At 43.6% G+C, this 25,040-nt stretch overlaps 1 protein-coding gene across 1 annotated transcript in view; it reads right to left on the bottom strand.

Annotated features, from left to right (window-relative positions):
• Nucleotides 1-25,040, bottom strand: part of CPNE4 (copine 4) — a 348,218-nt gene that overhangs the window by 23,263 nt on the left and 299,915 nt on the right. Inside the window, exons 8-10 of the mRNA XM_021678784.1 lie at nucleotides 15,180-15,266; nucleotides 11,884-11,943; nucleotides 2,102-2,235 (exon numbers count right to left, since the gene is read on the bottom strand). Of these exons, the coding sequence (XP_021534459.1) occupies nucleotides 2,102-2,235; nucleotides 11,884-11,943; nucleotides 15,180-15,266 (281 nt within the window). The remainder of the gene's footprint in view (nucleotides 1-2,101; nucleotides 2,236-11,883; nucleotides 11,944-15,179; nucleotides 15,267-25,040) is intronic.

Below are 25,040 nucleotides of genomic sequence, written 5' to 3'. Positions count from 1 at the left end.
ATCTGTATTTTCGCATGAGTACAAAACACTCTCTGGGCTTTGCCTTTGCCTGGCTTTTATGTTTTAAGGGGATAATAGCTCTAAAAGATGTATGGGTCACTGGGATTGTAGTATCTGCATCTTGCGTGTGAGGTCACCAGAAAACAGAGGAGGTTCAGCAGCTTGTTCCAGATCATCCCATAAATCTGCTGCAGAACCACAGGCTCCGGGCATTGGCAGCTTAGTTTCCGGTCAAACCCACCAATCTTCTCGTTGGAATGCATTAGAACACTGCCTTGTCCCCTGAAGAGAGTCAACATTATTGTTAAGCATCTATTTATTGTATTGTACCGAGTGCTTTAACTACTTTATTTCTTCGATGAGCATGTCAAGATTTAAAAGTTATTAAGAATCCTGTAGATATCCACCTCCCCCTTCTTTCTTGCCTCTTATGTATACACCAGTACAACAAAACATTCGTGTGCATATTAGAAAGGAGAGATGACTGTTTTGGTGTCCTGGGGATGGCTGAAGAAATTTCTGGCAGTGGGGATGCAATTTGTCAGTTTTTTCTTTCCTTGGTGGAACTCTCCATTCGATATATACCCTCTCTAGGAATACTCCGTGTATTTGGGCCAAAAGAAATCAGAGCTGAAATTCAAGTTGTCTTCGTCGTCAATATCTCAAGGTTAAGTGTAAGAAGTATCACTTCAACAAGGTAATTTAAAATGCTATTGCCCTCTGTTCTAAATGTACAAGAGGGCAAGTGTCAGCAAGGGCCTGAGTGTTTAAAGAGTGTTTAAAGTTGTTTGATTTTACTGGACCTATTCATTCAGTCCCCAGCTGCCCTTATACCCTGTTGAGTTACTTGCAATGACCAAGCCGAATCCAGAAAATCACCAGCAGGAAGGACGCTGATGACACCCTTCTTATCACCTGTCCTGTTGGTTTCTCTGCACATTGTGGTCACTAGATTGTCTCATTCCCTATAGTGCTTGGGGCAACCAATTTTTAATGTAACTACCACTAATTATGAGACTAAGAAGAACAGAAATCGTGCTCTCCTATACAATTTCTCTGAAACTGGGGGACAGAATCACTTTATTTTCCTGATTTAAAGGATTAGTTAGTTTGTTGCTTCTTATTACTAACTAGCCTTATTTTATAATCACACTAAGGACTCAACTGAGATTTACCCATATTTATATTTACTTCAGTTCTACCTCAAAGAACCTTCTTGAACATGTGAACAACTTCACCTCAACCTGGAAATACTGAAAAGGCAAAATAAATTCAGTTTAATGTAATTTACATAAATCACAATTCTCTTGGTGGGAAAGGTCAATATCTACCATCAAGAAAAAATAAATGTAATATCGATCTGATCCCCAAATCATGTTTTCTATATACACACATACAAACACACAGAAACACACACACACACACACACACATGCACATGAGCAGATTCACACCCTCTGCTAATGTTACCAATAGCTCTGAAGTCAGTGAAACACCATGATTATGAGCTTTAGCGGTGGAATGAATTAGATTTGCATTCAAATCCTTCCTTGGGCTGAGTGAGTGCACAGATTGCTTAACCTCCCTGCACAGTTTTCCTCTCCTGTTAAATAGTGCCTACTCCATAAGGTGGAATGTGAAGATTAGATGCAATAAGGTCCAATAAACTGGTGCTTCTCAAACTCCAAAGTGGACACAAATCATCTGGGAATCTTGTTAACATGCAGATTTTAATTCAATAGGTCTGGAGAGGGGCTCAAGATTCTAAGTTCCTGGGTGGTGCTATCTGCTAGTCCCCGGACCAAACTTTGAGTAGCAAGACACATTCTGAAACTTCACAAAATGTAAGACAAATATGAAGAGAAAGCCGAGAAAGGATTTTGTGTGCGTGTGTGTGTTTGTGTGTGTGTGTGTGTGTGTTTGAACTCAGTTTCTCTAGGTGTGGAGAGGATAAAATGTTTGGGCAAGCTTTTATCCTGTTCCTTCATGAGCCTCAGTATGGGTAGCTGCTGGACTTTATTTCCATTTTTCTGCCAAGGATCAGCTAGGGACCATCAGAATCCACAGAGAGAGAAGGCCTGAGCCAACGGGAAGTCCTGTACCTGTCATAGTCTTGGCAGATCTCCCCCACAGCCACCAAGGCTTTCAGGTACTCGTTGGGTTGGTAAGGGTGGATGTAGTGCAGGGAACAGCTGTTCCTGGGGTCCCCGTTTGAGGCTGTGAAATCTATAGCTACCTAGAAGAGAAAATAGGAGAATGGGTAGATTAAAGTGAATGCATCTCATAGGAACTGTGATCAGCCACACAAAAGAAATGGCTCGAGATGGAAAAAAGCAGCACATCACATACCCTGCCCAAAAGGAAAGTTATTAATGTGGTTGAGGCCATTTCCATAGTCTTCAATTGTCCTCTCCCCCAGTGCCGAAACAGAACTTGAGATGGACATGTCGGTCGGAAGGGCCAGCCACTGCTGATCCACATCACCAAGCAGCATGAGGATGGGTGGAATATCTGCTCCCCAGTTCCTAATTCACTAAGAAAAGACTTCTCTGCTCTCCAGGCAGGACAATTCCATCTCAGAGGCAGAGGTAAAATCCCTTAAAAACTAAATTCTGTGCTAAAGATGTGGTCTATGCCCCATGTGGGGCTCCCTGCTCAGCAGAGAGCCTGCTTCTCCCTCTCCCTCTGCCTGCTGCTCTGCCTACTTGTGCTCTCTCTGTCAAATAAATAAATAAAATCTTAAAAAAAAAAGATGTGGTCTATCTCCAAAAGCCATAGTCATATTTTCATGTGTGGTGAGTTGCAGAGATGTGTTGAAGTGGTTATAATAAATTTTCTACAAGCAGCAGCTTCGAGTGAGACATGCAGCTCTTGGTTTCCACTCACTTGAGAAGTCCTGCCTATAACAGAGAAGGCTGAGTGCTATGGCATCACGACTGGGAGGTAGAGAAGAGAAACCTCTGTCTTGCCACTGAGTAGATACTCTCCTTGAACTTCTTAAATTTTTTTTGGCCCCTGGCATCATTATCTAAATAAGAGTTGACTCACTTAACACTCTTAACAACAACAAACAACAACTAAAGGCTCAAGCCTGGAGAGTGCTAAAATGGGAAGGAACATTTCTTCTGATTTCCAACATGATTACCATTTAAATAAAAGGTAACCCAGAAAACACCTCTCAAAAAAAAAAAAAAAAAGCTTCAGCTTGGGAGTGGCGAGGGGTAGGGAAAAGATGGGGTATTAAAATAAAAGGAGTTGTAGGAAAAGAAAGAAATGTTCATGTTATATCTTCTCCTTTTCTTCAGGGCCTGCCAGAATCCACTCACGGGCTTACTAATGACAGAAAGGCTTTATTTTCTCTTATGATCTTGTGGGTGGGAAATGTTATTTGTATACTATTTGACAAAATTCCATTATGACACATAATTGGAATGTCCTATTATTAGATTTATTTAGGGGGGATATTACTTCTGGAAGGACAAAGAAAAGGTGCTATGTGTTTTGTTTCTGCTCCTGAAAGATCAGCCTGTAAGAGTAAGGTTGATAGGCAAAAATAGCCCCCATACCTTATATTGTAATGCTGCAATAGAATCCAAGTGACCAGAAGAGAAAAAGCGATAGACTAACAGTTCACTTACAACCTTTCTTTTTTCTTTCGTGAAGTTATTTTTTTCATCACTGATTTTGTGTCCCCTTTTCTTCCTCACCCCTCCCCAGGACTGTGTTGAAAAAAATTTAAGCAGGATTCAAAATCTATTTTCAGAAGACCCTGATGTTTTCAACAAAGGGAGTACCAGCTGATAAAATGCTAGTACTAACAGTGTTTCAAAAGGGAAGGTCATGTGGAGAAAAATCACACAGTACTTCCTTAACCCTGAGATGCCCTAGCCCAGATAACAAAGGGACGAAGAGAGGAGTAACCTTTGTTAAAACCCTACTCTGTGTCAGACACTGTATGATCTGCTTTCCAGGTATTGTGTTATTTCATTTTCATTAAAAAACTCTGGGGCGCAGAGATTGCTATTCCTTTTTATCGATGAAGATCCTGGTGTCCAAAGGTGATGAAGTTTGCTGGGGATGGAGCTGGGTTAAAACCCCAGTCTGTATGGCTCTGAAGACTGCTCCTCCGTTATGCCATTATACACCCAAGAGAACATACATGGCTGCGGCTAACATGCCACGATGTCACATGGCTATGTTTATTCCTGGAAAGAACGGAGGCGATTTAGCCTGGAAGTAGGGAGACTAGCTAGAGGCAACTAGATAATTTAGGAGAGATGAATGGCTTTGAATGAACAGCTATTTGTAATCAGAACAGTTGTAAAAGGTAGGAAAAGAGCAATTAAAGTGTGTGTGTGTGTGTGTGTGTGTGTGTAATAGGGAGAATGTGTTACTGAGGATGACTGGAGGTGATCTAAGAGGACCAGTAAAATCCAGCATCTTCTGAGATAGATTCCAGCCACAAGGTAAAAGTCAAGCCACTGGAAAAAAAGAGGAAGACAATAGGTGAAGGTCCTTTTAATCAAGGACTGTGATGAAAAGGTCATGTGCCAGGGGCCTCCATGTATTTTGTGAATAAGAAGGAGATGTAAAGCACTCCAGGACCCACCCATGGGGCCTCAAACAGAGGTCCAAATACATGCAGATTATTTCTGGAAAACTTCTCTAAGGAGAACCCTTAGGAGGTGCTTGAGAGACAGTGTCTGAAGAAATCATACACCTAGGGTCCTCCTGGTTTATGAAGCTCAAGCATGCAGAGTCACCATTCTCAGCCTTTTGGTCCTGATAAGAACACACTAAGGGGTATTGGCACCTCCCACATGAGTACATGGCCTTTATAAGGTAAAAACAGTGCTGGGAAGGCCAGATGTAAAGCCACCTCTTTCCTACTGAAGAAAGCATTTTAGGACTCTAGAGAATTCTAGAGAATGTGAGAATGTTGTTATGGAGATAACCTTGATTTTGCTCCAATTTATCTAAAATGCAAATCACTGGCAGGTGTCAAGATGTTGTTATTAATAGCCAGTACCTATGGCTCACATCAGTTCTGTTTAAGATGCTCTTCATCATGGATCGCCACAATCCTCTGCCTGTGCTTCTTAATGCTGCAGTTGACAATTGTCCCATGTGCTGATTACCTGAGTGTCAAGGGTATTCCATGGTGACAAAAACATGCTGATGTCTTGATATAAAACCAGAGGATGAAACCAGGTAATAGAAAGGCCAGAAGGGAAAACCTCCATAAAAAAAAAAAATGACAACTCAAGAAACCTAAATGTTCCCCTTATCCTCCCCAGGCATGGCATGATCCTCCAAGTATGCAGGCACCAAGAGACAGCATCCAAGCCTGGGTGTATCACCTGAATGAATATGTTGCGTTACGGGGAGAAGTGTGTATAATGTCTAGATGAACACACGCAGATTTTGGCAACAGTTATTTTAAAATAGAGCAACATATCATAGGGTTGGGACTAGGGGAAGGCAAGAGAGATGACGAGGGCACAAATTCAAGAAGGCATTCATTCCCAGCTGACCCTACACTTGCATGATCTTGAGAGTGAATGCCTCCTTTTAAATCTTGGACCCTAGGTGCCTCTCTTGCTTCATCCTCATTCTGGCCTTGTTGGTCATTTCATTTTCTATCAACTCTTCATCCTCAGGCTTGGAATAATTCCCTTATGCTTAACAAACTAGTGTGGGGCAGAGGTGATAGTGAGAAGGGGATTGTGACTGAAGAGATTTAGGACAGAAAATGAAGAGGATTTGGTGACTGATGATGGCAGTTAGGGAAAAGGAGTGGCCACATTTCTTTGGAAATGGAAGAGATGACATCTTGAGGATAGTAGAAGCATCTGAAGATCACCGTTAGAAGGTCGGTGTTGGGCTGCCTGCTCTTGGTGGTGCTGTGTAGACATATGAACAGGCCTGATGGAAATTTTACTTTTTTTCTGCAGGCAGGCCTCTGGGGGCAGTGGGGTGGGGGTGGAGGGTGGGGGTGGAGGGGGGGTTCCACTTTTCCCATGGGGATGGCCCCAGTGGCTGTGAAAACCACAGAGGCTATTCTAGCTCCAGAGATTCTGATAGAGCTTTGGGGAAGGGTATGAACTTAAAAATAACCCGGTGAAAAAGGAAATAAAGCAATGATCCTTACCACCTACCCCTTTCTGTAGTTCCCACTGCTCAGAACAAAAATATTTTATCCTTGACTAGACAGCCATGGATGGTCTTAAGGGCATGAAGCTGAAAGATCTTTTTCCTGGCAAGTGATGGTTTCTCAAGTCTCCCTGATGAAGCTGGAGATAAAATATCTTCAGGAGGTGGCCTTCTACCAAGAATTCTCTGTGCTCTTTAAGTTAGCATTAGTGGAAAGAGAACAGAGCGAAAGGTTAGGTTTATTTTAAAAAGCAACAGGGAGGCAGTGAAAGACGGGATTAAATTGAGAAATAAAAGCAAGAAAATGACTGAAAAATGCCAGTTTGTGGAGGTGGCCACTGACGCCTGGCTTCCTGAATGCTGGTGAGCTCGCGGGGCGGCCACGTTTTCATTTGCCGATAGGAAGCATTTATGAAAGCCTGTGGTTCTGGTATGTGCTCCAATCTTCTCAGCAGGCAGCCCTGGAACAGGCGGGCCCGTGGCTCTCCCCTTCTGCCCAGGAGGCCTCGCTCATCATTAAGCAGAACTGTGGAACAGCTTTGCAAAACCTTGTAGAGTATGAATGCGAAATGCTCCCTCCATTGCCACCAAGCCCCCGGTGCAGAGCTGCTTCCCGGAAAAGGCTGGAAGCCAACGATAAGCATCTATCTTTGGACATGTTTAGCTTCTTACATGAAACGAGCCCACTCCTCAGATCCCCTTGTCTGCCTGTGACAAACAAGCCATCTGAAACCTCCCGGATATTTTCTAAGGCAAGCTACTGTGAACCAACCTCTGGTTAGTTCTGTAATCAACCTGCAGTCAACCTTTGTCCTATCATCTGCTGGGGCAGCTGTTTTCTTTGTTTTTTGTTTGTTTGTTTTTTATATTTGTATACAATTCGGACCCATACAATAAGCCTTGTAGGTGGAGATACCGTTCAGTCTGGACCATTTCTTAAATGACAGGTTAAATTCTTGTGCTTTTCTATTTCCTCAAAACTCCACTGGGGGCAAAGAAATAGCAACTAGATGGGAGAGACCCCAAGGTCACCTGGTTAATTTCCCACAAACTGCAAAGCGCTCCCCTCTTCAACCCAGGGCTCCTTCTCATTTCTCAGAGGTCTACACCAGAGTCCGCCAGTGTTTAGTATGGGATATAATGTAAAGATTTAAAACTTAAACTGGGACACAGTGTGGACATAGGATGCCCTGAACATGTTAGGGTTGGGAAGATCTCCTGAGAGAATTTGTCATAGGTGATCCTTTTCTTTAGGCTGGAAGGTTAATCTGGAAGGAACCACATTCAGCTTATTATATCATACTGTATTACCAAAATGTAGACTATAAAATCAGAGATAAAGGAAAGCAATACCATCCTTAATGTTAGAAAATTACCAATATGAAAATGGCCATCTGAAAATATGAAAAAAAAAAACCTTTTTGGGGGTCACCTGGACCACTTGAGAATCTGATACAAGATTTATATCCTCTTATCAGAAAATGCACACACTTAATTCTGCACACAATTTTGAGAGGTCGAGGATGTCCCTGAGGTCAATTCTTCCTCAAGGATTTCACTAGCCTAACAAGTCATGCTTTCTTTTCCCTTTCTAGATTTTCTCTCTCTCTCTCCTCTCTCTCTCTTATGTCTTAAGACATAAACGTTTTACCTGGTTGTAATCATAGGGTAGCTCTGCTTTACCTTCTTTTTTTTTTTTCACTTAACATTATGTCATAAACATGTCCCCATGTTATCATCAATCATTATAATTATCATTTAAAATGGCTTTATCATAATCCACCTAAATGAGGTACTGTAATTTACCTAGCCATTATCTTATTGTTGGACATTTAGGTTGCTTACAGCTTGTCTCTGAAAAGTCTGCTTTACAAAGTACATTTTTATGCATCTGGAAAAGCAGTAACTTTCAAAGGGAACAGTGAACTCTTCTACCATTTTCTTTCCAAATACCTTATGGTGTCTGTCTCTTCTATGCTGTCTATAATTTTGTGTTTTGTGTGTGAAATTCTAGTATCAAATTTTATTTTTGGCTGCTGTGCCATGTGCCAAACACAGTGAACTCCATCTCCCCCTCTCTAGTCTGTTTCTCGTCCGCTCACCCCCTCCCACCTCCTCCAAGACTGCCACGTGACAATTGCCCTCAAGTTCTTATGATTTGAGGATTCCCATGAGGATACGGAACGTCCTCAGGGGCGCCCTTGACCTCCCGAAACTGCATGCAGAATCAGGTGTGTGCATTTTGCAGTGAGAGGATATAGATTGTGTATCAGATTCTCAAGTGCGGCCGCTGACCAAAAAACAATCATTGACTAGGGCTCTTTTTAACATCTTAATCTCTTTCCCTCCACTGGGGCTTCTCCTCTGCTTATGGTCAGATTCTAGCCTGAAACCTCCCCTCTTTTAATCCTCAAGTTGCTATCCTCTTTTTCCCCTCTTGCTTCCTCTTCACTGCCAGCCTTCTTGAATGAATAGTTATACCCGCTGTGTATACCTTCTGTTTACACCCTAACTCCTGGGTCTCCCTGTCTCATGCTGTTGAAATTGCTCTTTCAAAAGATGATATGTGCCTCTTTATCCCGTGACCCAGTGTTTTAGTCTTCACCTTCTGACTTCTCTCTCACATATGGGATTATTACCCTTGATCTTATAAAATTTTCTTCCTGGTCATTTGAAGTACTGCCTCATCCTGGACCTTTTCCTCTGGCATTTCTTCTCCTGATGGTTGCCCCTCTCTGCCTTGCTGCCCAATGGAGATCTTCTACAATTTCCTGAGACATCTTTTCTCTCTGTATTCTTCTCTCTGGCCATCTCACCCAGACCCATTTGTGTGCAACTTCTACCCCTCTCCTGAAACGTAGGGCCATATTTATAAGTGCCATCTCTACTGGGAGGCCTGAAAGTTATTCCATCAGGTCCAAAAGCAAATCATCTTGTTGGCAGCTCCTCTGGATTTCCATGTTGCCATGAATAGGCCCGCCATGCTTTGCCAGTCAGGCACAGAAGATCTGAGTCCTCCGGACTACTCATTATCCTCTGCCTTCCGTCTCCTCACTGGATTATGGGCCAAGGCTTATTGGACTCTCTTGCCACAGTGTTCCTTCCTACTGCTGCCCTGCTAGCTTAGCCTCTTGTTACCTGTCACCAGGACTGTTAATCTCTTCTTGCTTCATCTTCCAGAGCCCCCTCACCACCTTTGATGCCTTCTACCAACACTCCCAGTTTAGTTCCCTAAAGCATGTGCCCAATTGCTTCAGTGTCCTGCTCAAGATTCTTCTGACCATTCCCTTATCCACCACATTACTTCAAAATTAAAAGCCCTTCAAATTCTTAATCCAAACCACTTCTCCAATACTCCTCTGATGCTACCGTTTATGCATATTAACACAAATATGGTTTCGATATTTATCATTAGAATATACAGATGCATAAATATTTAAGTTCATAGGGGTGCTTCTTTTATTTTTCTTAAGAGAGGTGGAGGCAGGGAGGGGCAGAGGGAGAGGGAGAGAGAGAATCTTAAGCAGGCTCCATGCCCAGCACACAGCCTGATGCGGGGCTCGATCACAACCCTGAGATCATGACCTGAGTTGGAATCAAGAGTTGGACACTTAACTGACTGAGACACCCAGGCGCCCCTGTAGGGATGCTTTTAAAGGAAAATCCCAGTATACTATTTATTCATCTCATTTCTTGTTTTTTCCTAAACCTTACCTCTCCTTTAAGGTTTAGGGTTCAATCCATTATAATTCGATAAAAGTACCTAATATACATCAGCCTGGTACCTGAAGGGAAAGATGCTCCACTTTTGACATTCTTAAGGTTGAGTCAGAAGCACCAGGTATCTGTGGAAAGTGTAAAAGCTTTCTCTGAGCCCCTGCTTGTAAAGTGTACTGGTCAGAGTCTTGACAGGAAACAAATGGTCCCTTCAAAAGGGATGATCCAGGAGAGCTTAATAAAAGGACAATTCAAAAAGTCTGAGGGAGACCAAGTCAATAAGGTAAGGGAGGAGGAGCTGGAACTGGGGAGGTGGTGGTGAGAGCCATTAAGGTGGTGCCTCCCAGCTGGGGAGGGTCAGCAGGAGTGACAAAGTCGGGGAGGATCATCCTTCTGTGTCAGGCAGGCCCTGTGGACCCAGGATGTGGGGCTAGGGACCCTGTGGGGTTAAACTTCTGGTGTTCACGGGGGCTGGTTCTATGCAGTATAACTCCAAGGGCGGAGCAAGCCCCTGAAGGTTGAATAAAGAGCTGTTCAAGAGCATGGAATCTATAGACTCTAAAACAGAACCAAATCAATAGAGCTTTCCCTTGAAAACTTATAAATAGTTTCCTGAATGGCTCCTTTGCCTAAGATTGTGAGACACTATCTCCAGTAGCTCTCCTTTATGACATTGCTGGCTTCTCTACTCCCATTTGTGTACATCCAGCATGACAGCGAGCTCCCAGGACAGCTAGTGTTAGGTGTGCGCGCTCACGATGGACATGTCTGCTACTCTCTGTGTGCGCTGGCACGCACTGCATGTAGGAGGGCTGGGTGGGTGCACCTTCAGAGAGCCTTAGACTCTAAAGAAACGACCAAATTCTATAATTAACTCATAACCGTTCAGGGGTTGGTGAACAATGCCCAAAGTTTAGGGAGGACAAAGGTAGACCCATCTGAGATTAGGGGACAAGCCTCTAGTTAAGGACAGGTCAGCCTATCACACAACCCCTTACCTCACCCCTTTGGAACTCCCCCTTTTAGTCCTTTGAGTACCACCATCCCTGTCCCAGAAATACATTGGTCCTGTCTACTCTCTTGGGCTTAAAGCTGGACAAAACAATTAAACCATCTGCCTTGCTTTCCTCATATGACTGAGCCAGTTGAGGGAGCTAAACAGGGCTGAACTTCATGAGCATACGTCTATAAGATGAGGAACAAAAGCTGTTCAGATGGTGTTTCTCTTGTTTGCCATGTGGCTTTCCCATAGGTTTTAGCAGATCTATCTCTGGCCATCTGGGGATGCTCTTTCTGGAGGTCACATCTGCCCAAACCTAGGAGGGTTTCGAATATTAAGTAAGTTATTCCAGGGCAGATGCACTCATAAGCTTGGTCTACCAGGCATCTTAAAAAGACCCAGCCTACCCACCCAAATACATATTTGGAGTGTATAAATCCCATGCGCTCACAGGTTACATGTAGGAGATGATCCCTGATCCACCCACTGAGCCTAGTACTCTATTTCTCAACTCTGAAAGACTAGTTCTCCAGTATTTTGGAATTCACCTCTTCATTGTCTGACGAACCATTTGGATGGCTTCCTCTTGGTACTAACCATTGGGCATTGGTGCTTGTGTTTGGGCTGCATCTGCCTTGGCTCAGTGGGACTTACCAGCATGGTTTACTTCCTTACCATCCAACTCACCAGGTGATCAGATCTGGCAATATGCCCACTGCCCCATGCCACATGTAGTTACTGAAAGAATGGGAAGCATTAGGAGGGTTCCCAAACCACCTGAGGATGAGTGGCATGAATTTCCTGATATGAATTCCTGACAACCATACTCACTGGAGAAAACAGAAGTATGAAGTCACTTTAAAAACATGATACCATACAATATTCCAGCAATGAGATCTGAACAAAGCTGACCCAGGGTTTTAACAAACTTTTGTCTCCTCATTCTCCCAACCCAGCACCATTCCCCACACCATTCCCCATCCCTGAATATGAATAAATATGGAAACAACTTACTGTAAACTGGATTTGGCAGCCACCCATGATGTAGTCCAAGAAAGAATGCATCTTGTGGATCTGCATGGGAGGAGGAGGAGAGGAAACCATTTTAGTAACAGCATGATCTATTTCCTTATGAAGTGGAAGCTTAATCTTTGGGGTTAGGCTGCTAACCTAGAAGAAAGAGCAGAAAGAGATCTGTGAGGAAAAGAGGGGTCAGCTGATTTTGTTATGTTACAGGCAAGAAAAAGCAATGCTCAATTCAGATGGCCCTGTGAGGACTGCAACTACCTATGCCCTGTACCCCTCTTTTGGGTTACGGAAGCCTCCGGCGAGAGACTACACTTGCCTTCAGTTTTGCTCCCCGTATCTAAGTCCCAGTCCTGGGACTTAATTCTTAATACCACAAGTAATCTAGGTTGGTGGCTTCAGGATTGAAATGTCCTGAGAAGGCCTTTACTGAGTTTCCCATTTGTTAGATTCCTGCCATGCCATGAACAATGACTAACACTTATGAGCACTAACTCTAAGCCAGGGGCTTAATAGCCGTAATTTCATTTAATTCTTAGAACCACCCTATAAAAGTGGTACTATCATTATTATTGTGCCATTTTGTGGAGGAGGCAGTTGAGGCTAAGATCACCTACCCAGCTGATGGTGGAGGTGGGACTCTAATGACGGCAGTCTGGACTGCGTAGTCCATCCTTTGGACCTCTGTGCCGGAAGTCAGTACGGTCCCTGCCTTCTGCCCAACCATGATCACCTGTGTGCTCGTGTGCCTTACCGATCTCTGGTCTTCATTTCTGCTTCCTTATGATTCTGCTGCTTGACTCTGGGTGACAGTCATCCATTTATTTATTGAACAAGGATTTACTGAGCCCCCACTATGCACTAGATGCTAGGGATACAGTGATGAGAAAACCAGACACAATCCCTGCAGTTGTGGAGCTTGCAGACTGGCCCCTGTATCTGGGCAGGGAGTAACTGTGATTTTGACCCTCAATCCTCAGATTCCATCTGATGCTCAGGGCAGCTTCTCAGAGACCAACCCACAAAATCCCATGTTGGTGTCTCTAGGTACCACCTCCAGGTGGCACACATCTCTTGGCAGACTTTTCTCAGGGCTGATGTTTACTTGGCCCCTTGAACAGTGCCTGCTCCTGGCTTCCTTTTTTTTTAGATTTTTTAATTTATTCATTTGAGAGAGAGAGTGCGCAAGTGAGAGCGAGGGCACGAGCAGGCAGGGAGGGTCATAGGGAGAAGGAGAAGCAGAGAGCCCAATGTGGGGTTCCATCCCAGGACCCCAGGATCATGACCTGAGCCGAAGGCAGCTGTTTAACTGACTGAGCCACCCAGGTGCCCCATGCTTCTGGCTTCCTTATGCAATGCTTTGCTTGATGGTTGGGACACCCTACTATTTATTGTCTGTATATCAAGGAAATAAGAATTTGGGAATGAGTTGAAGTAACATGGCCCCTGAGCACTAAACTATAAGATCAATTCATGGAGAATCAAAACAGACTTACACACAGCCACCTAAAGGAGATAGACAACCACTGAAGTGGTTCATCTAGATTTTTCTTCCTGCTTCCCTGGGCACAAGGATGCTTTGAATGTGCCTGGGATTTGATTTGTAAGGTAAGATGACCAGTGATCTGCCTTTGGAAGAAGAGTTTATTTTTATTTTTTTTAAAATATGGACTTTTATTTTTAAAGATTTTATTTATTTGTCACAGAGAGAGAGAGAAAGAGAGAGAGAGAGAGCACAAGCAGGGAAAGCAGCAGGCAGAGGGAGAAACAGGCTCCCTGTGGAGCAAGGAGCCCAATGAAAGATTCAATCCCAGGACCTTGGGATCATGTCCTGAGCTGAAGGCAGATCCTTAACCAACTGAGCCATCCAGGCATCCCTAGAAGAAGAGTTTATTACTCACAACTCCCCAAAGGATAGGAAGCATGTCATACCACTCAGGGGCCACATGGGGAAGCACCAGGGTCAGTCAGAAGGCAGAAAGATTGAAAGGAAAGTGTGGGCGGAAGTCTTTATTGTGTGTGTGTGTGTGTGTGTGTGTGTTTGTGGTAAGGAATGAGTGGGGCAGGGTAAGCAGTTAAATTGTTTTAGTATTGGAGAGTCTGAATAATTTTTGTGGCTCTGGGCTATAAGGATGGTCTCTAATTATCTGAAGCCTGGACCCAGGGTCATATAGGACCACAGGAATATTGGCTCCATATGTGAGAGCTCTATAAAGGAGGTGGTTGTGGGTATGGGCTCTGGATTGGTTGGTCTACATATCAAAGGTAGGCTCACAAGCAAGTTGTTTGCTATCTCCAGAAATTTAGCTAACCCTGGGAGGCGCAGACCCTACGCGGGTCCATAAGGCTCCAAGATGTTAAAGCATCAAAAACTGTAGAAAATAAAAGACACAATTAATACAATGATCCCAGATGGCCAATCCCAATATACTATCCCCTAGTCCCACTGATTGGTTCAAGAGGTGGGCATATCCGTCTTTTCTTTCCTCTCGCTCTTGCTATGAGAGGATGTGCAGCGCCTGGCGGCCATGGAGAGGCCAATCTGGGAGAAGGAACCTGACAAACACAGAGAGAAACTAGATGGCATTTAAGTCTTGTATGTTGGAGTCAAACAGGCATAGGTTAAAATCTCAGCTCTTAAACTTACCACGTGTGTGACTAGTTACATGATCTCAGTTGACAACTGAAGTCTCAGGGTTAGGATACAAGTTAAACAGAATTCATCATCATTACTCTCACATAGTAAATACTCAACCAGTGCCAGAGTTATTCTCAGATGTGACTTAAGAGATTTGATTGTTAGCATGTAGGATTTTCTGTGAAGTTAGAGCCCTTCTGGGAGGAGTTTCTAGGCCCTTGTGATCTTTCACCACTGCTTTGTGTTCATGGTACCATTCAGTATGGGTGAAGTGCCACACAGAAAGCAGTGAACACTGTGACAAGCATACAATAGGCACTCTGGAAATGTTGGCTTACCCTTTGGGGGGATCTCCCTCTGATGCTGTTCTGGACAGAGAAGAGCCTGACATGTGACCAGGACTCCCCATCTTTGGGGGTATGACTGTCTTTGTGGAAGGGATGGTGGCATCGGGCCAGAACAGTTCCAAGACCACCCATGCTTACATTTCTCATTGCACATCCATTAATACATTGACTTTCTGATTTTTATTTTAAAAAACACCACACCTCCTTGACATTCTCTCTCTCTGACCATACAACCTGAGCTCTTCCTCCCAGACAGCCCTAGCTTCACACTCCTTGAAAGAGAGGGACTACATACATACCTTGCACTGATTCAAAATCACAATGCCTGAGTTCTTATAATTCTTCTTCTTGGCTTTGTACTTGGGGTTGATGCACTCCCACTGCACCTGCAACAAGAGAGCCTGCTCAGGAAGAAGGGGAGTGATTCAGTGAGACTGAGCCCCCAGGTGCTACAGCAAATGGATCTGAGGGCTGACAAACAGTCTCTGTGTCATAACCCAGTTCAGAGGCATGGGTGAGTGCTATCCAATTGCCTGGTTTGAATCCTGATCCCACCAATTTCCAGCCACGCAACCCTTAGCAAATTACTTGATTCCTCTATGCCTTGGATATCTCCTCTGTAAAATGGAGGTGATAATTGTATCTATCTCAGGATTATTGTGAAGCTTTAGTAATTAATCCATGTAATACATTTAAAACAGTGCCTGGCGGCCTCTCAATGATCCCCTCCAACGGTATGTCGCAGTCCCAGCCCCCGGTGTGGCTGTACTTGAAGGTGGGGCCTCTGAGGACGTGATTAAGGACAAACGAGGCCGTAAGGGTGGGGTTCTGATCCTTCAGGATTAGTGTCCTAGTAAGAAGAGACCCCAGGGCCAAGCTCGCTGTCCACCCTGTGAGGACACAGTGGAAGGATTGCCACCTGCAAGCCTGGAGAGCTCTTCCAGAAACCTGCCCTGCCAGCCCAGGATCGGCACCTTCCAGCCTCCAGAACTATTTCATTTATGATGAGAGGGGAAAGATGGCGGAGGAGTAGGTGACCCTATTTCAACTGGTCCCCGGAATTGAGCTGGATATCTACCAGACCACTCTGAGCACCCACGAAACCAGGCTGAGACTTAAGAAGATCTGGATCTCTACAAACAGAATATCGCAGGCAGTTGGTTTTGAGGTATGAAGCAGAGAGCCGTGATTCTGCGGGCAGATATCAGAGGATAAATGGCGGTGGGAGGGTGCCTGGCTGTGGGGATCCTACACCGCCGGTGAGTGACAGCCTCGTGCGCTATGGATGGGCACAGAGTCGCAGAACAGTAGCGTCGGGAAAGGACTTTAGGGCAGCCCCCCGGGGTGGAAAACCAGACCAGCGGGGTCGCGCGCACGCGAACTGCAGCTCCCTGGACAGAAACCGGAGCGACGGTTGCGTGCATGTGAACTGCAGCCTCCGAGATGGAAACCTGGTGCGCCGGGGTCGCGCCGGTGAACTGCAACGCCCAGGGTGGAAACCCCAAGCAGCGAGCGGCAGAGTTGCGCGCAGGCGAAATGCAGTCCCCGGGACGGAACCCCAAGCGGCGGAGTCGCGCGTGTGCGAACTGGGAGCGGCTGGTGGTTTTAGAAGCACAAAGGGCAGAGACGTGCCCCGACCGGAGGCAGGACTGGGAGCGCTGCGGAGGGGCGCACAACCCAGGACGCTGCAGTTTATAGCAGCACAGACAGAAACGGAGACGGTGTAGCCTGGAGAGCTCACTGAAGAACAGACTGAGGTCTCTCTGCTCTGAGGCAGAGGGTTGGAAACGGCCTCTTCTGCTCTGACTCGCGGAAGAGACGCGGAAAGCCACCAGGGAAAGGCGCCAGAGAACAAAAGCCCCAAAGACTGATTCCCACTGAGCCCATCCCCCGCCACAGGGGGGCAGGGCAACTCCGCCCAAACAGGGTTGCCTGAGTAACAGCGCGGCAGGCCCCTCCCACAGAAGACAGGCTGGGAAAACAAGAGGCCAGCAACCCTAAGGTCCCAAGAAAACAGGTGCATCTTGCTTGGGTTCTGGTCAATAATTTGGACTCTACACATTCCCTCAAACACCCATCAACAGAATGACTAGGAGGAGGAGCCCCCCAAACAGAAAAGACTCAGAGATTATGACTTATGCTGCAGATTTACAAATGGATGCAGATATAACCAAGATGTCAGAGATGGAATTCAGGCTAGCAATTGTGAAGACAATGGCTAGAATGGAGAAATCAATTAATGGCAACATAGAGTCTCTAAGGGCAGAAATAAAAGGTGAATTGGCAGAATTCAAAAATGCTATCAATGAGATCCAATCCAATCTAGATAATATAACAGCTAGGGTAACTGAGACAGAAGAGAGAATAAGCAATCTGGAAGACAGTATAATAGATAAAAAGGGAAAAGAGGAGGCCAGAGAAAAACGACTCAGAATCCATGAAAATAGAATCAGAGAAATAAGTGACACCATGAGGCGTTCCAATGTCAGAATCATTGGAATCCCGGAGGGAGTGGAGAGAGAGAGAGGGCTAGAAGATGTATTTGAGCAAATCGTAGCTGAGAACTTCCCTAACCTGGGGAATGAAACAAAAATTCGCATCCTAGAGGCAGAGAGGACCCCTCCTAAGATCAAGGAAAACAGGCCAACACCCCGGCATGTAATAGTAAAACTTGCAAATCTTAGAACCAAGGAAACCATCTTAAGGGCAGTTAGGGGGAAGAGATTCCTTATGTACAGAGGAGGAACATCAGAATAACGTCAGACCTATCCACAGAGACCTGGCAAGCCAGAAAGGCCTGGCAAGACATATTCAGGGTACTAAATGAGAAGAATATGCAGCCAAGAATACTTTATCTGGCAAGGCTTTCATTTAGAATGATGGAGAGCTTCCACGACCGGCAGAAGTTGAAAGAATATGTGACCACTAAGCCGGCCCTCCAAGAAATATTAAGGGAGGTTCTATTAAAGGAGAAAGACCCCAAGAGTGATCTACAACAGAAATTTACAGGGACAATCTATAAAAACAATGTCTTCACAGGCAACATGATGACAATTAATTCATATCTTTCAAAAATCACTCTCAACGTGAATGGCCTAAACGCTCCCATAAAATGACACAGGGTTGCAGATTGGATAAAAAGACAGGACCCATCCATATGCTGTCTACAAGAGACTCATTTTGAACCTAAAGATACATCCAGACTGAAAGTGAAGGGATAAATATCTATCTTCCATGCCAGCGGACCTCAAAAGAAAGCTGGGGTAGCAATTCTTATATCAGACAAATTAGATTTTAAACTAAAGTCTATAATAAGAGACACAGAACGACACTATATCATTCTTAAAGGGTCTATCCAACAAGAAGATCTAACAATTGTAAATATCTATGCCCCCAACATGGGAGCAGCCATCTACATAAGCCAACTGTTAACCAAAATAAAGAGTCATATTGATAACAACATGTTAATTGTAGGAGACCTCAATACTCCACTCTCAGCAATGGACAGATCATCTAAGCAGAAAATCAACAAGGAAACAAGAGCTTTGAATGATACATTGGACCAGATGGACCTCCTAGATATTTACAGAACATTCCACCCTAAAACAACAGAATACTCATTCTTCTCGAGCGCACATGGAACCTTCTCCAGAATAGACCATATACTGGGTCACAAATCAGGTCTGAACCGATACCAAAAGATTGAGATTATTCCCTGCATATTCTCAGACCACAATGCTCTAAAACTGGAACTCAATCACAAGAAAAAATTTGGCAGAAATTCAAACACTTGGAAGCTAAAGACCATTCTGCTCAAGAATGTTTGGGTCAACCAAGAAATCAAAGAAGAACTTAAACAATTCATGGAAATCAATGAGAACGAAAACACATCGGTCCAAAACCTATGGGATACTGCAAAGGCGGTCCTAAGGGGGAAATACATAGCCATCCAAGTCTCACTCAAAAATAGAAAAATCCCGAATTCACCAACTAACTCTACACCTTAAAGAACTAGAGAAAAAGCAACAAATGACGCCTAAGCCACGCATTAGAAGAGAAATAATTAAAATTAGAGCAGAGATCAATGAATTAGAAACCAGAAACACAGTAGATCAGATCAATGAAACTGGAAGTTGGTTCTTTGAAAGAATTAATAAGATTGATAAACCACTGGCCAGACTTATCCAAAAGAAGAGAGAAAGGACCCAAATTAATAAAATTATGAATGAAAGGGGAGAGATCACGACTAACACCAAGGAAATAGAAACAATTCTTAGAAATTATTATCAACAACTATATGCCAATAAACTGAGCAATCTGGATGAAATGGAGGCCTTCCTGGAACCTATAAGCTGCCAAGACTGAAACAGGAAGAAATTGACAACCTGAATAGGCCAATAACCAGGAAAGAGATTGAAGCAGTGATCAATAACCTCCCCAAAAACAAGAGTCCAGGGCCTGATGGATTCCCTGGGGAATTCTACCAAACATTCAAAGAAGAAATAATACCTATTCTACTGAAGCTGTTTCAAAAAATAGAAACAGAAGGAAAACTTCCAAACTCATTCTATGAGGCCAGCATTACCTTAATCCCCAAACCAGGCAAAGACCCCATCAAAAAGGAGAATTTCAGACTGATATCCCTGATGAATATGGATTCCAAAATCCTCAACAAAATCCTAGCTAATAGGATCCAACAATACATTAAAAGGATCATCCACCACGACCAAGTGGGATTTATCCCCGGGATGCAAGGGTGATTCAACATTCGCAAATCAATCAATGTGATAGAACACATTAATAAGAGGAGGGAGAAGAACCATATGGTCCTCTCAATTGATGCAGAAAAAGCATTTGACAAAATACAACATCCTTTCCTGATTAAAACTCTCCAGAGTATAGGGATAGAGGGAACATTCCTCAAGCTCATAAAATCCATCTATGAAAAACCCACAGCGAATATCATCCTCGATGGGGAAAAGCTGAGAGCCTTTCCCTTAAGATCAGGAACACGTCAAGGGTGCCCACTCTCACCACTGTTGTTCAACATAGTACTAGAAGTCCTAGCAACAGCAATCAGACAACAAAAAGAAATAAAAGGTATTCAAATTGGCAAAGAAGAAGTCAAACACTCTCTTTTCGCAGACGACATGATACTTTATGTGGAAAACCCAAAAGACTCCACCCCCAAATTACTAGAACTCATACAGCAATTCAGTAATGTGGCAGGATACAAAATCAATGCACAGAAATCAGTTGCTTTCTTATACACTAACAACGCAACTGTAGAAAGAGAAATTAAAGAAACGATTCCATTTACAATAGCACCAAAAACCATAAGATACCTCGGAATAAACCTAACCAAAGAGGTAAAGGATCTATACTCTAGGAACTACAAAACACTCATGAAAGAAATTGAAGAAGACACAAAAAGTTGGAAAAATATTCCATGCTCATGGATCGGAAGAATAAACATTGTTAAAATGTCTATGCTACCCAGAGCAATCTATACTTTCAATGCCATCCCGATCAAAATTCCAATGACATTTTTCAAAGTGCTGGAACAAACAATCCTAAAATTTGTATGGAATCAGAAAAGACCCCGAATCACCAAGGAGATGTTGAAAAAGAAAAACAAAGCTGGGGGCATCACGTTGCCCGATTTCAAGCTATATTACAAAGCTGTGATCACCAAGACAGCATGGTACTGGCACAAAAACAGACATATAGACCAAGGGAACAGAATAGAGAACCCAGATATGGACCCTCAACTCTATGGTCAAATAATCTTTGACAAAGCAGGAAAAAACATGCAATGGAAAAAAGACAGTCTCTTCAGTAAATGGTGCTGGGAAAATTGGACAGCCACATGCAGAAGAGTGAAGCTCAACCATTCTCTTACACCATTCACAAAGATAAACTCAAAGTGGATGAAAGACCTCAATGTGAGACAGGAATCCATCAAAACCCTAGAGGAGAACATAGGCAGTAACCTCTTGGACATCAGCCACAGCAACTTCTTTCAAGATACATCTCCAAAAGCTAGTGAAACAAAAGCAAAAATGGACTTTGGGGACTTCATCAAGATCAAAAGCTTCTGCACAGCAAAGGAAACAGTCAACAAAACAAAGAGGCAACCCACAGAATGGGAGAAGATATTTGCAAATGACACTACAGATAAAGGGCTGGTATCCAAAATCTATAAAGAACTTCTCAAACTCAACACCCAAAAAACAAATAATCAAGTCAAAAAGTGGGCAGAAGAGATGAAAAGACACTTCTCTGAAGAAGACATACAAATGGCTAACAGAGACATGAAAAAATGTTCATCATCATTAGCCATCAGGGAAATCCAAATCAAAACCACACTGAGATACCACCTTACACCAGTTAGAATGGCAAAAATGGACAGGGAAAGAAATAACAAATGTTGGAGAGGTTGTGGAGAAAGGGGAACCCTCTTACACTGTTGGTGGGAATGCAAGTTGGTACAGCCACTTTGGAAAACAGTGTGGAGGTGCCTCAAAAATTTAAAAATAGAGCTACCCTATGACCCAGCAATTGCACTCCTGGGTATTTACCCCAAAGACACAGATGTAGTGAAAAGAAGGGCCATATGCACCCCAATGTTCATAGCAGCAATGTCCGCAATAGCGAAACTGTGGAAAGAGCCGAGATGCCCTTCAACAGATGAATGGATAAAGAAGATGTGGTCCCATATATACAATGGAATATTACTCAGCCATCAGAAAAGATGAATACCCAACTTTACATCAACATGGATGGGACTGGAGGAGATTATGCTAAGTGAAATAAGTCAAGCAGAGAAAGTCAATTATCATATGGTTTCACTTATTTGTGGAACATAAGGAATAGCATGGAGGACATTAGGAGAAGGAAGGGAAAAATGAAGGGGGGGAAATCGGAGGGAGACATGAACCATGAGAGACTATGGACTCTGAGAAACAAACTGAGGGTTTGGGGGGGGGGATGGGTTAGCCCAGTGATGGGTATTAAGGAGGGCACGTACTGCATGGAGCACTGGGTGTTATATGAAAACAATGGATCATGGATCACTACATCAAAAACTAATGATGTATTGTATGGTGACTAACATAATAAAATTAAAAACTACCAAAAAATAAATAAATAAATAAATAAAACAGTGCCTGGCACTTATGAATGCTTTCTATTAATAGGGTCAAATCAAGCAACAGAGGGAAGGAGATGTCTGTAGACACATTCCTAACACAAGTGTTGAGTCTTAGTGCCTAGGAAATGGCTTAAAATGTCAGAACACTGAGAGATATTGAATGCTGGCTACAGGAAGTTAGTGGGAATAATGATGAGTTTGCATAGACCCTCACTGAGAACTGAAATAATGAAGTGATACATAACACAACGGTGACACAATAGATCTCCAAAGGGGATAGTATGAGAGCTGCAGGAGTGGCTTGGAACTGAGGAGGTAGCTGGAAACTAAGGGAGTGTCTAGGGGAAGAGATATCAACCTTTTCAGCCCACAGAAGACTTCATGTGATAAAACCAACTACAAGTCAAACATCCAAGAGCCACTGAATGCTCCTGCCCACCATTCTGTGGGAGCCAGATCCTTGAATTTCCACTCAGGAGACAAATTTTCACTTTCTCTCTGACAGTTAGGAGTATCTGAAAATAAAGCAGTTTCTGAGGCAGATGTGAGTGGGGTAGACTGATACAGCTTTGACCCCCATTGCTCCATTCCTCTCAGTGTTCATCCATCTGTGCAGGTCCCTCCACAATGATGATGAGCTTAGTCATGTGACTTGTTTTGGCCAATGGGAGATTAGCAAAAGTGATATGAGCAGAGGACTGAAAAGTGCCTGTGCATTGGGGCTTGCCTTCTTCCTGCTGCTGGGGAGTTTTTACCATCATGTAAAAAAGCTGATATCTGATCTGGAGAATAAAAGAGTACATGGAGAAATGTCCCAGCCATCCCAGTTGCTGAGGCACAAATGCATGAGTGAGTTCAGTTGGCATCATGTAGAACAGAGAGGAGCTGCCCCAGGTGAACTCAGCCTAAATTGCCAACCCAGGGAACTGTGAGTAAATAATGATTGTTGTTTTCAGCTAGGAAGTTTGGGGGTAATTTTTTCCTCAGCAACAGATAACTGAGAACAGTAGTTTCTCAATACTGGGGAAGTTCCAGTAGGGGCTGGGCAACCACATAAGTGTTGGGAAGAAAGGAATCCTGTACTGGCTAAGGGTCCTCTAAAACTCTTTTCATAAGAGGAAGGAACAAAAAAGAGGAAGGAAGGAAGGAAGGAAGATAGGAAGGGAGGGAGGGAGGGTGGGAGGAGAGGAGAGGAAGAAAGAAGAGTCAAATTGAATCTGAAATCAGGACATTTCCAACCCTGTTTTTTTTTTTTTTAAAGGCCTAATCTTTTCATCATGATGATGGTTGTCTTTTTTCCCTCTCTTAGGTTCTCTTCTCATTAGCTCTCCATGTGGGTAGTGCTTGATAAACAAGAATTCTAGCTTGTCTCAAAGTAGATCTAGTATTTTCAGACAAAGCACCCCAAGTCCCTCCCAAACCCATCAAAACTGAAATTGCCTTTCCCCCAAATCTTCCTCTAATATCACCATATGAACAAGTAGCGTAGGGATTTACCTTACAATTGGAAAGAAAAGATCCAAAATTAGCTGTGATGATTCCTTTGTCATTTTCAATAATTTCTATTAACCTCAATTTCTTCAATCAAGTGGGACGTAACAAATGAAACTTCGAATGAGTTAGATTTCAAGTTATCTGAAGAATTATAGTGATAATCCATGAAAAGTCTACTCATTTCCATCTTAGGCTAAGGCGAACCAGTAGGGGAGGGTTGGTACAGCCAGACAAGGGCTCTAAGGAAGCTGAATCAGAACCTGCAGGTACTTGGGGCTTTTATGCCTGTTGGGTGGGAGGGGGTTGCTGATGAACCAGGTCTAAGTATTCTGCATCTATGTTGGGATAAATGTTATTATAGGTTATTTGCTTTACATCTACAATCCCATTTAACTCTCCCCCAACTCCCTTTTAGAGGTGAAAGATGCACTCAGGTCTTATGGGTGGCAACTGGTGGAGATGGGATTTACCACATCAGTCTCACTTCAAAACCTGGCCTATTAACATAGTGCTTCCCCTAGAAGGGCCTTGGAGGGGCTCTCCTATTTGTTCTTGCAAGTTTCCTTTTTGGCCACCTCAAACTAAAGTTGTTCATGAAGGCCCCCGAGAATTAACCCAAGTTAATCAAGAATTTACCCTGCAGAACCATGACTCTCACAGGAAGGAGCTTAAAAGAGGATGGCTCCTCTTTTTGTCTCTGTTTCTCCTTACTGAGTTTCCTCAGTTCCAACTTCCTCTATCCTCCCTCCCTATCCTCCATTCTCTTGACATTAACTACCTGTTTGCTGATGGCTCCAAAATACACCCCTAGGTAGGCCTCTCCTCCAATTGCCCCAGCCCCACTCTTGAACTTTCCTCACAAACTGGACCTCCCTGAAACCAGACTTCCTTACTCAAGAAATGGCACCAATGTTTACTCATCTATCCCCCTCACATCCAAACCCTCAACACGTCTTATAGCTCTTGTGTCCAAAATCCATCTTAAATCACTCCACTTCTCTCCACCTCCACCATCACTTTTTGAACCTAAGTCATTATTGCCTCTTGTCTTGCCTACAGTAGTAGCTTCCTGACAGATCTGCTTCACTGTCTTCTCTCACTATAACGAATTATCTACACAGTGGCCAGAGTCATTTTTTAAAAAGTTAAAACCAGTCATGTTATTCTCTGGCTTGGACCTCTTTGTACCATTGTCCAGGAGAACTTTCTGCAATGATAGAAATATTCTATATCTGTACCAACCAATATTGAAGCCACATGAGGCTAAGGAGCACTTGGAGTGTGGCTTGTGTGGCTGAGGAATTGAAATTGAAACTTAATTTTAATTAATTAAAAGTAAGACTAAAACGCTCACATGTAGCTAGTGGCTCCTGTCCTGGTGAGCACAAAGCTGTCTCTTATCACATTTAGAAGAAAATCCAAACTCCTTTCTTCGAGCTATTAGAATGTGCTTTTCCTGGCCCCTGCCTCTGTCTTTGAGCACATCCCATCCACCCTCTCTGATCCAGATACA

The sequence above is a fragment of the Neomonachus schauinslandi genome, chromosome 1 (genome assembly GCF_002201575.2).
Source record: "Neomonachus schauinslandi chromosome 1, ASM220157v2, whole genome shotgun sequence".
In the NCBI taxonomy this organism is placed as follows: domain Eukaryota; kingdom Metazoa; phylum Chordata; class Mammalia; order Carnivora; family Phocidae; genus Neomonachus; species Neomonachus schauinslandi.
Note: the sequence above shows the minus strand (reverse complement) of the source record. Positions and strands in the feature narration are given on the sequence as shown.